This window comes from Akebia trifoliata, chromosome 6 (assembly GCF_017979445.1).
Source record: "Akebia trifoliata isolate Shusen 1 chromosome 6, ASM1797944v1, whole genome shotgun sequence".
NCBI lineage: Eukaryota > Viridiplantae > Streptophyta > Magnoliopsida > Ranunculales > Lardizabalaceae > Akebia > Akebia trifoliata.
This window is the reverse complement of record NC_141380.1, coordinates 1040061-1052588: the sequence shown is the minus strand read 5'-3', so window position 1 is coordinate 1052588 and position 12528 is coordinate 1040061. Positions and strand designations below refer to the sequence as shown.

The window sequence follows — 12528 nt, the reverse complement described above, 5'->3', positions numbered from 1 at the left end:
GAATCTCTTTGCCGCCCAACCTTCATGCCTTACGGTGGTGAGGATAATTTAAGTGAAATTATCATATAAATCACTAATATACATATGCCCATCAAGCCCTCAAAGAAGTAAGCGAACCCATCCAAAACACTATTGATTACAAAAGGAATTTCATCTAAAAAAAAAATCATTGAAGGTAATCCTCGCAAATTTCTTGTTCAATTTTGACCAAAGATACATATAGCCTAAGATCTCCAAGAAAACGTCATGAGAACTTATCGCCTTACTTTTGAACATCCTGTTATTTTTCTAGTTTCCCCCTCCAAACACTAGTCAAGGGTAGAATAGCCCAATGGGCCATCTATTGTTTCAAAATAAATCACCCTCGTTTGGCCAGATTTGCTCATAAACAAGAGATGGGTCTTTGTTACATAAATGATGAACACCTATTGTTTGGAAGTATTCTATCGGACTGAAATCTCTGCCACTGGTGGAGAATTAGCAGAGCCAATAATAAAAAAATAAAAATGGTTCTGTAGATGTTGGATAATCCAAACCATCCCATGCTACGATGCAGGGATTTAAGAAACGAGGATGATAATAGAGCATAACCATTAACCAACACTATACGAATGTTGTCACCATCATTATCTACTTATAGGTTGCAGTTTGAATCTTATTTTGTGTTCAACTCTATTTAGAACCATGTTTTATATCAAGTCATGCCATGACAACTCAATCCGCATCATTTTCAGCTTATTAGAACCATGGGTCCGTCCATCACTTTGAGTAGCTAATATTGAAAGTGTAATGCTACATACGATACATTCTCAGGTATCCTTGACACAGAAATTGAAACATACAACATATCTTAGACACAGAAATTGAAACATCCAACATATCGTGAAAATCCCTCCGAAGGGTACACATAACTGTAAAGTTTGTTTTCCAGTCCACTGTTCACAAACATGGTGAACAGTGGAGTTACAGACACATACATTCTTATATAGTAGTAGTTACGACCACTACACAACAAATCTCGCAATTGCAGATGCAATAGAATGCTCAACACCTGCATTTCCTTCTCTCCCCGTTTTAATCTCTTTGGTATGCACCTCACAGATCTTTAGGAAAATAATGTCCATATAGTGCACTTTACAACTGTAAGAGAAATAAAAAATAGAGAAAAATATATAGAAATCGATAGCGCACTCACAAGCTACGCCTCAGCAGTCATGCATACAAACACATATTTGATCCCACTTACTTTTGTGGGTAAAAATACAGCCTTAACTATTTCAACAAAAAGCAAAAAAGAATATTTTACATGGATACGGAACATAGTATATTGGACCCTGGAAGTTTCTGATACACCAGGACACCTGGATCGCCTTGTAATTTGAAGGGGGAGAGAGAGAGAGAGAATAATACATGGGTCTTCACAAGTAAGCTAACCATCTAGAAGAGCTTGAGTAATGAATGGTATTCAAGAATCACTCCAACTATCCTCGTCGTCATCCTCATCACTCCCGGCCAATGCCTAATATGATCAATCAACATTTCATAAAAGATCAACAAGATTTCTACAATTTGAAGAAAGTGGAGAAGGATAGAATGTAGTAATTGAGAACCAACCTGGCGAATAGCATTAGCTTTTTCCAAAATAGCAGTAACCTTCAAGTTGGTTTTAGGGCCCTGAATGCTGGGTCTTGTTACAAGCGCAGGTTTCAGGTTGAAAGACTGGTACAACCAAAAAGAAAATCAGTTGCCTTGAAAAGGAGATACTCTGAAATATTAGTTCAGAAATAAGAAAGATTTTCATATCAAACCTTTGTTCTTATTTGCTGTAGCAGTGAATCCCTGTCATCCACCTTTGCCCCAATTTGAGGTCGAACTCGCTCTGTTGCCTTTCTTAACTGCAAATCATCGAACGTAAAAATTTTCAGAACTAAATTTTGATAGTACACAGAAATCTACAAGCTTGAGAGGGGTATGATGTGTTAAGTCATCATTACCATTTTTTTGTCATGAGAAGCAACAGCCTCAATGAGAGGATCTCTAGGTCGGGAAAGCCAGGACTTGAGAGTTCCATTTGCCTTCCCTTCTTCTGCAGTTGGTATAGCTGCAGATGAGTTCGACTGCCATGCTATTTCTCCCTCAGTTAGAGAATGATGTCGAGGCTTTTCATTTTCTATAGTTGGCGCAGTGAAAGACTTCGGAGACTGCACCCGCCCTTCCTCTAATGTTGGGGAAGTTTGTTGTGGATTTTCATATTCGCTATTTGGTATCGGTGCTAATTTGTCCACGGGCTGCGACAGGGAAGCATGCTGAGTATTCACATCTTCAACAGCAACAGTTGGTGGTGGTGTGAACGGGTTTAGGCTAGGCTGCAAAATTGTTCCCTCTGAAATAAGAGAACCATGTTGAGGCTCCTCATCATCTACAGCCGGTAGGGGTAAGAATGGATTCTGAGGCTGTAGTATTTCTCCCTCTAAAGTTGGAAAATCATGTTGAATCTTATTATCTCCAACAGATGATACTAGTGAAACAAACGAGTTCACACTGGGTTGCATTATTTCACTCCCTGAACCAAGTTGAGGCTTCTCATCATCTGTGGTAGGCAGTGATAAGAATGGATTCAAAGGGTGTAGTTGATCCTTCTCATCTACTGCCGCTGATGATAATGGTGAGAATGGGTTAAAACTAGGTTGAATTGTTTCTCCCTCTTTAGTAAGGGAACCATGTCGAAGCTTTCCTATTCTCCACTGCATAGGAGGAAGAGGTGGAAGTGGGGGCATCTCCTCCACACTTTCTTGTAGAGCACTATGATCGGACAGTGAAAAATCTAAGACTGGTGTTTGTGGTACTTCATTTGATGGCTGTTTGTGGGTTGGTTGAGGAAGTAGGCCATAGCTAGGAAAGGTTGAATGCGAGGGCATCAAGGAAGATCCAGAGCTCTCAAACTTATGAGGAGGTGACGGTAAGAGTATTGCCTCCGATGGTTGGCTGAGAGGATCCACTGAAGAAGACTTGAAAGGAGCAATGAGGAAGGCATCACTGTCTAAGAGATTAGGAGATTCCGTATGCTCAGATTGACGATAAGATGATATGGGATTCTCTCCAACTTCATGCAAAGACCCCAAATGTGGTTGTTCAGGTTGTAATTCGAAACATCTTTCTGAAGGAGCTCCCACTTCTGGGAGTGAATGGGTAGACGGAGAAATGGTGACTTCCACACTATCAGAAAGATAGCATTGAAGGGGCTGTTTTAATTTTGACTCCTGATCAGTTTCCTTGACTGGTGAGAGAATTTCAGTTTCATCACAAAGAGGTAAATGGTTTTGGGTGCATTCAACCAGCAGTGGATCATGAACATCATCGAATAACTCAGAACTGGAAGGATTGTTTGACTGAGGATTACACAGGTCAAAGTTGAAATCTGCAGGTTGATTCTCCACTTCATTTTGGGCAGCTGATCCAATAACATACTTTGGATAGGAGGCCTCCGTGATGACAAACTTATCCTGGTCGGAATCCGCATTTCTAGAGACACATTCTTCTTGCAACCTTATATGATCCCTAGTTAGAGAACCAGTTGGGGTACCTGCAATCGCAATTGTGTCCTCATCGTCAACTTCTCCGGCTAGCTGTGAATGAGCTGCCATTTCTGATGCATGACTTGGAGTAGCCGATATCGTACATCCAGAAGTGAATTCAAGAGGGAGACCACTGTTTCTCTCACTTCTAAAAGACTTCAAATGGACGCTATCTGGTGCAGGCCCATGTTCCACTTCCCAATCTGACATATTTGATGATACTTCCTGATTATTACACACAGTTTCCACTTCAGAACAAGCCACACCAACTTCTGCTGAATCCAATTCAACTGGTGTGACCTCATGTGTCGCCGGAAATTTCTCCGTAACTTCACCTGTGTCTGGGTGATCTACCACCAATGCCATGGAGTCCGACTTTTCTCCACTCAAGATAACACTATCTATTTCCACAACTACACCAGTACTCACATTCTCCAGATGACCATGGACAGGCAAATCAGGTAAGCATTCAGCTCGTGTACCTGAAGGAACTTCTAGGTCTTCTTCTGCCAAGCTATGCAGCTGCACTTCTGTAGGCATAACAGAATGTGGTGAATCAAGTTTCCCATTTATCACATTCTGAGTAGAACTACTTTCAGCATCTTCTACGTGAAGCATTTCTTCGAAATCATCATCGTTGTCTTTTGCTTCATGAGGTAGGTCCACGATATTAGGCAGATGCATAAAAGCATCAGAAGATGTCTCATGGTTCCCACCATCAGACATTTCCACAGGTTGACTTTCATGAGATCCTACAGAGAGCAAATCATCTCTCAACTGGGAAGGGACATCAGAGACATCAGTTGTACAGGGTAAATGGCCACCGAATGTTTCATCATCATCTTCAACATTTGACAATGATCTTTCAATAACAGCTCTTGTAAAACCAGACGAGATCTCAATTGAATCAGGTCCTGACAATTGAGCTTCATTAAAATTTGCTCCCGGACTAAAATGGGAGGGAGCAAAAGTTGAATCTGTGACACAAGGATTAAACATTGCTTCTCCAAATTCAGATGTCTGAATTGGGATCTCACATACTTCATTGCAGGTGTCATTGGGGGCTACATATTCTGAAGACCTCCCACTTTCAGATACATTTCCAGAAGTCATTTCAAACATGTCAGCAGCTGCTACATCACTATCAGATTCCACATTCTCAGCTAAATTTCTTAGAGTATCGGAGTAGGATAAACTAAATCTTTCTTTCTTTGTTGAATTATTTCCATCATCTGATGCTATAGAATTTTCAACTGAGTTTGTATCTGAAAGCTGGGCTTGGATCTTCTGTTGTGCTTCATTTGAGTCGGAATCAACTCCTTTCTTTTCAATGTTTAAGAAACCTTGCTCATTTTTGGCTCTACTGTCAGTGTCTGTTTCCAATTCTGATTCCATCGTATTAAGCGCATCCATGTAATTCTCCATATCGCTAGTGACATCATCAGATCGATACCCATCTGCACTGGCTTCAGTTTTGCTTTCACCATTCACTACTGATTCCTTTTGATCCACCACCTTATAAAAGTGTGATGGAATATTCTCTAACTCAATATCAGGGTTTGATACCATCAACTTCTTTAAAATTTCTTCCTCATCACCCAATACATATAAGGATGAATCTAATACCTTCTCTTGTCTATTAGGAGATGGAACTGGGCTTCTGTCTCTCTTCACTAATTCGTTGCCAGGGCTCCTTATGCAGATTTCATGTATTTCAGGGACCAATTCACTAGAATTACTGGATTCCATCTTCAAGAGAGGGGGACTTGAAGAAGTTTCACAGACAGCTTTGCTCACAGGTGAACGACTCTCTAGAAATTTCTCCATGTAGCTTTTCCCTGTTTTTAAATCAAAAAGCGAGCTGCTGTGCCTTCTTTTCAACTTCACACGATTCACAGAGACGTTATTCTCCACCTGTTTATGATCTTCCAAGAACAGCTGCTGTAAACTGCAACATCAAAAGATAACCAAGTCAAAAAATCAACAGTTTACACCCCCACCAAAGGCCACAGTTTAATAATGACTAAAAAGAACAAGAACTGCAAGCCTCACTTGGAATGGGATGTTGGGAAGAGTTCTGGAGTTTCTCCATTCCTCCAGCGCAATGCTTTTTTCTGCCAGAAAGAAATGAAACATAGGGTCCTTAGACACTGTCGTATAATTCCGTGGTATGCGAGAACTTTTGTTGCACAGTTTCTGGTAATAAAAACTACTATGCCAATTCATGGCCAGGCAATTGCATCCCTCATGTGCACTGTCAATTGCACACCTTGTGTCTACACACATGGGATGCAAATATGCAATTGCCAATTTCACTGAAGCAAGTGTTGCCCAAGGAATAAGGGTATGCCAAATCATAGCCAGGCAATTGCATCCCTCATGTGCACTGTCCGTTGCACACCTTGTGTCTACACACATGGGATGCAAATATGCAATTGCCAATTTCACTGTAGCAAGTGTTGCCCAAGGAATAAGGGGCATGATGACTTGACGTCATCCTCACCTCTTTGGGAATAAAAACTACTATGAGAGTGAAAATGATTGTTAATTTATGGACAAACGACAATTAGAATACTATTTCCATAGCTGCATAAGTCATGTATACTACAAATATACATATCCATTCATGACACTGAAAAAAATTGGAGGTTTATTGCCCTATCCTTCATATCAGCCAGTAAATAACTACGAAGACTAAAATGGATGTTACATGAATGGAATAAAATTAGTATAATACCTATATAAAAACACAGAGGGGACATACAACTTTGCACTATTGGGGCATCAAAATTATGGGTCACACTATTACATTATGGGAAAGCATGATGGAACAAAGATTAATATAACAAAAATATAGGGAACCAATATGCCAAGAAGATCAACCATCAAGACAATCTTTCTACTTGGACAAATGATGAAGAAGTTTGAGTAAAGAGGAAGAATACCTAGAGAGTTAATTTGTCAGGTATTGGAATGAAAAGGGTACCAAATGGATATATTGACATAACTAAGGTCATCTATGAGAAAGTTCTGACTAGTTTGACAAAAAATGGGATGAGACAAATGATTTTCCAATTAGCAATCGGTTTACATTAAGGTCGATTCTGAGCCAGTATTTTTAGCTCCAATTCTAGATGACGTAATTTCTTGTGTTCAAGAGTAGGTTCCTTGGTGCATGCTATTTGTTGATGATGTAGTGTTAAATTGATTAGACCGGTGAGTGAGTCAATGCATTATTACAACTCTTGAGAGCCTCTTTAGATTCTAAGGGCTCTAGAATAAGTAAACTAAGACATAGTATACATGCAATTTTAGAAATGAAACCCATAGAGAAGAACGACTAATAAAAATTCCAAGTTCAAGAATTATCTCGAAGTGGGAACTTTTGTTACCTTGCTCTATTATTCATATTTCATGATGAAGAGGCTGAGGAGATGTCATCCATCCATAGAACTAGAGCTGGATAGTGAAAGTAGAGGTGTGTTTCTTGAGTTTTTTAGAGGACAAATTCTCACATTTAAATAATGTATTAGATATACTAACATACCTCACCCCATCCATCTTGAACTCTTGGTCTATATGACAAATGCATCTCAATCAAACTAAGAAAATAAATAAATTAAAAGACACCACTCAGCAGTAAAATTGGGTATGCTTAAAAAATTGAATGTTAGGCAATCAAGAATAACAAGTGCATAGACTGAGCGTAGCAAAAAAGAAGGATATTGAGATGGATGAATGGAAACACTAGGAAAGATAAAACTAAAAATGAAAACATTAGGAAAATGTAATACCTACAATAGGTTATAAACAGTGGAAAACTTAAAAAGGACGGTTCGGTCATGTGCAACGAAGGCCGATTACATCCTCAATAGGAGGATAGGAAGATCGAAGAGAATGTAGATTGAGGTAGTGAGAGTCGGGCTTAGACCCATAGCTTACTTGGTTTGACACATTGCAAAGTAACTTTGAGGTTGTGCGTTCAAGTCCAGCTTACCCATCGGAAAAAAGGTAGTGAGAGCTGATATGAACACACGACTAATATAAGACTAGTTTTAAACACAAACAAGTGCTTTCATGTGTCTCCTAAAAATTTTATGTATTTCTATGAGTTTCCACCTAGTATATCTTATCTCTTAAAAAATGATTCAACTCCATGGTATATTGAAGGGGACATGGAGAACATGGTATATCGTTTATAGTAAAGGCTGAAATTGGTATCCATCGATATTGACAGAAGACAATCTAGGAGCACGACGCAAATCATGATTAGAGGTACCTACCAACTAAGGCACCACCCATATCACCAGAGTATCAATCATGTTGCTAACACAAATTGTCCATTATACCACTAAAAATTAAGACATAAAGGTAAATGACAAAAGAGGCACTAACACCATATCTTTGTTTGAAACAACATCTCTAAATTTGTATCTTTAAGACTTAACTTAGAGGCATTTCTAAACCTATTTGAGACTTTGCAAACTAAGAAAAAAAAAACTGTTATTATTGAAGGTCAGTTTGTTGAAGTGCAGTGTCAAGCATTAAATCAGGACTTATCAATTCTCGGGCTATTTATTTTTAGTTTTGCATAATCAACTTAAATTTGTTGGAAAATCAAAGAACCGTGAACTTAAATTCATGGTGCTGTGTATTGTGCATTTATATGCACCTCTCACACTTTATACCAATGCATTTACAGCCTCACTCGTTTATAATCAGTAAAAGGTCAAGCGCAACTTACAATTATAACTCTTCCAGATGATATTACCTTGTTATTTTATAGCAAAACAAAGCCTCTAATATTCAAGGCATCATTAAATACATAAACAAACATCCATATGGCACACATTATAAGCTGCTGCTTTTGCCAGTGACATACCTTGATTTTGCGGGATCTCTTTTCCCTTTTAAGTCCTAGTTTTGTTGCTTCAGAGGAGATGAATTCTGCTTTAAAGAATGAAGGATCAGAGTATCGCTTTGAACATGCCCCAGCACCACCGATATCAAACCTGAGAAACAGGTAAACATTCACGATGAGATTTATAAAAGAACCAGATACAGTACATTTAAATCCCAGAGGCCATACTAATCAAGTAATCATACTTGTCCAGCAGGAATAACCTAGGTGGACCGCGACATTCTTCATAAGAGTCCATAACAAAACGAGGTAAATCTCCCCGAGTTATTAGATTCTGGTCCGTTCGGAGATTAGGATGCCAGTCAATACCTGTAAGAAAATTATGTCCATCAAATCAGGAATTTTAGTTATGGAAAATATCCCAACTATAATACACTTTCTCTCTATCTTGCGACATTATCATTTTGGACAAAAATAGTAACATGCAACAATTATTCAGTCGTAAACAATATCTTAAGCGTGAACTCAATCATAAACTCGCAGGCATGGGGTTGCTTTCTTACCCGATCGAAGTAAGAGCAAGTGCGGGAGGGGGCTCAAGTGTGGGAACAGGCAAGTGACGGTTACAAACCAAATTTTATTGAGTTATTTTAGTAAGTGGGAGAAGGAACAAGAGTGCCACCTTTTGTGAACTCAAGCGTTAATGCCTCCTTTTGAGATTATAATTATAACAAAATTATTATTAAAAAAAATACATAAATATATAAATACAATCAAGAAACAAGACTACAAAAATAAACTACGTTTTTTACTACAACCCATGTCACAAGTCACTATGTTATATTCACAAACATCTGGCAAGTGAATTTTCTCCCAAAGTCCTCGTCTTTTCTATAGTCCACAAAATAATATGTTAAATGTACATTTTGAAAAACAAATTTATAAGAACATGCTCACCTGCATTGTGCAGGAATGACGAATGACTATTCTTGGAGAGAAACGCCTTCTCAATTTCTGGAAATTCTGCCTCGAGTTGTTGGACACGAATCATTAGTCCATGGCCTCTTGCAGCAGTGGCCATCACTTCTTCATGCAAATCATGGAATATCTCCGCAGCAAATCTATTGATCATTGGAATCAAGAAATCAAGCACAATCAGCATAAATGAAAGAAACTCCTTTAAGATTAAACTTCCAAATGATTATTAAAGCACGAAAGGTGAAGTCAACCAAAAATTGACGATCTCTAAGGACCCATCCTCGGTTGAATCTAAAATTATTTTAATTGAAAGTTACTGTTCAACCATCTTGGATTTCCATCCATCAGTGAGACAACTCGTTCACTTTCGATAAGAGAAGAGTTGGCTCCAAACAGAGCGGAATGGCATCTAAGCCTAAAAACAACCTAGTCGAATCTAACAATTCCACCAAAGTAGGAAAAGGCACGATCGAAAATTCAACCAAATTGCAGAATCCATGACCGGATGACACCCAATTCGAACTCTAATCCGACTAAAAACACAGAATTTCAAGTACCATCAACCACACAGCAACCAAATTGCAATTAAACAAACATGTACGTACAAGTAAAACTCAAAGTTTCCAACAGATCTAAAATACAAAACAAAATTGAAGTAATGCGAGAAGAATGCAAGACCACCCAAGATTCCCAAACCGATACTAGTTTTGGCGCGCTTTAGAATCACCCCCAAATTCAAACCCTAATCAATCGAAATTCTCTTCAAACACGAAAAATTTAAACTTTAAAAGCAACAAAAAAACACAGAGAACATGAGTTTGATGGAGAGAGAGAGAGAGAGAAAAAGAGAGACTAACTCAGCGAGGTCTCCCAATTGACGTAAGACGCCGACGAGACCCGCCATGGCGACGCCTTCAAGAAGCGCTTCGGGATCATCTCTATCGGCAGCTCTGTAAAGCTCTGGATCCGCTAAGCTGTACTCGTTCCTTATTTGGTACCTCGTCAAGGGCATTTCTTCAACAAAATAAAAAACCCTAATTTCTCAGGTAGTTCTTTGTTTCTTCTACGATTTCCACGCTACATTTCCGCCATTAAAGCCCAGTAAAAAAATATCACTACTTTAGAGAGAAAGATAGAGAATTTTTATGGGATTTTGGGATTCTTGAATGAATGAATATTAATTCGAGAGCAGGTCAGGCGTGAGAGTAATATTTAACGATAAATACGGAGATATTCTATTAACACACCAATTTTTATTTTCAACACACCAATACTTAAGAAATTAGCCGCTGATCAAGAATTTTACATATAGATTGGTGTGTTATAAGTATAAGTTGTTGTGTTAATAGAAATATTTAATCTTTTATTTTCATAATGAAATTCCACTGGTATCAAATGATGTATTAGGCTTTCTATCAAACGAACGGTCGAGATGGGAAGATACTCTTAAGTCAAATTGATATCTAGAGAACTATCATTGATTTCCTGGACATCTGTGCTTTTCCTCATCCTAGCCGTCTGTTGGAGGAGGAGCGTCGCACATTGTTTGAAATTAGGATATACTTTGCTGTATACAGCGCATAATACAGGGCCGCCTCAGAAAATACATGGGTGACCTTTTAAAGGTGCCACGTGTCTTATTAGTTTTACTGACGTCTCGGTCTCTGATGGAACGAGAAAGAGTTTGATGCGACCTATTGACATCCAAAAAATATGTGAAACGCTCATTGATGGACACGTCATCGTTCTATACTCCAATTGAGTTTATTGTGGCACAATCAATTGGTCTAATAATCCTATTATATTCGAGTGTTCTCCAGTTAGAATTATAAAAGAAAGAAAGAATAATTTAATTAACTAGATATAAATGTTATAAAAAATGATAAAAATCAATGAATATAAATAGAAAATTATTCGTCAATGGATTAAGTTGAATGTTTGTTTATAGATATACCAAAGTCCCCATAGGATTATTGGATCCATTTATATAATGACAAAATTTGGATTTGATAATTATTCAGAGTTCAATTCGATTAAATTCGAGAAAGTTTCATTAAAAGAAGGTAAAACTTTACGGATTTTACAAAATATGTTTTTGAGTTTCTTTCAAAAATCCATCATTTTCAACTTTTCTAAAAAATCCATCAATTTCTTCTTGATGTTTTTTTTTTTTTTTAAATTTTATCGGTAAGTTGTTCTTAATAAGTTTAGTAACTCAATTCTGACGACTTATGAATCCAAGTTTGTAGAATCATCACCTAAAGACTTTATCAACGAAGCTAACTAGTATTTACAGCTTTTTCTTGATGTTTGAATGTTGAAAAAAAAAAAATTTGGAAGTGAAGGATAAAAATATTATCATGTTTCATTATTAATTGAGGAATCAGCGATTAATTCATTGATTTAATTGGATTACAAAACATTGGGTGTTCAACAAAACATTTTTGAAAGGAAGTGCATCAAATAAGTTACAAAATGAAAACAATGAATTCGAATAGTCCATAATGTGATGACATTTTTGGACTTTTCATAAGATTAATGCGAGGTAGTTGCATCAAACTTGGACTCTGAGGGTAAGTGATAGGCGAGGAGCCGAGGACCATTAGTGTCACTTGTCACTGTCTACTACTAAAGAATTTGACAACAAAATCAGAGATGGATTTTTGCAAGTGTGACTGTCACTCACATGTCCTGTGGAAGTTGAGATACACCATGTCATAGGTCCTACTTAAAGTGATTTGAATAGGACTTTTTTTTTTTTTTGTTTGCTAAGGACTTGGTTTCAACATATTTTACCATATTCGATTGGATTAATGATCGATTAGGATCATCAAATCGTGTTCCACTTAAAACCAAGAAGATGAACTGAGTGGATTGGGAATTGGGATCCATTGTTACTAATTAGCGTGTTAAACCTATGAACGAACCGAGATGATTTGTTGTCTAGTACCAACGAAGAAGAGAAGGGGTGGTATGAGAATTTGAGAACACGGCTATTTCAAATATTTCTCAAAACATGGAGGGGCAAATTCAAATCACCCATCATTTTATTTTATTTTATTATATGAAAATATTGTTAACCTTCTCAAAGTATATACTTTCATAGGTAGAGAA

General features: G+C 37.7%; 1 protein-coding gene across 1 annotated transcript; it reads right to left on the bottom strand.

Moving 5' to 3' along the window:
- Positions 1-850: 850 nt before the first annotated feature.
- On the bottom strand, positions 851-10599 carry LOC147399411 (protein SCAR2-like). Its single transcript, XM_086444771.1, has 9 exons — positions 10272-10599; positions 9394-9557; positions 8682-8805; positions 8458-8587; positions 5628-5689; positions 1995-5523; positions 1809-1895; positions 1615-1719; positions 851-1519 (listed from the first exon to the last, which is right to left on the bottom strand). The coding sequence occupies exons 1-9, from the start codon at positions 10424-10426 to the stop codon at positions 1466-1468; spliced, it is 4410 nt and encodes a 1469-aa protein (XP_086300897.1). The 5' UTR covers positions 10427-10599; the 3' UTR covers positions 851-1465.
- Between the last annotated feature and the right edge of the window lie 1929 nt (positions 10600-12528).

Excerpts from the sequence above, each read along its gene's own strand:
- LOC147399411 (XM_086444771.1), bottom strand. The coding sequence starts at position 10,426 with ATGCCCTTGACGAGGTACCAAATAAGGAACGAGTACAGCTTAGCGGAT. Across the intron at positions 9,558-10,271 it reads CAATTGGGAGACCTCGCTGA|ATTTGCTGCGGAGATATTCC; the intron begins GTTAGTCTCTCT and ends AATGATCAATAG. Across the intron at positions 8,588-8,681 it reads AGGTTATTCCTGCTGGACAA|GTTTGATATCGGTGGTGCTG; the intron begins GTATGATTACTT and ends CCTGTTTCTCAG.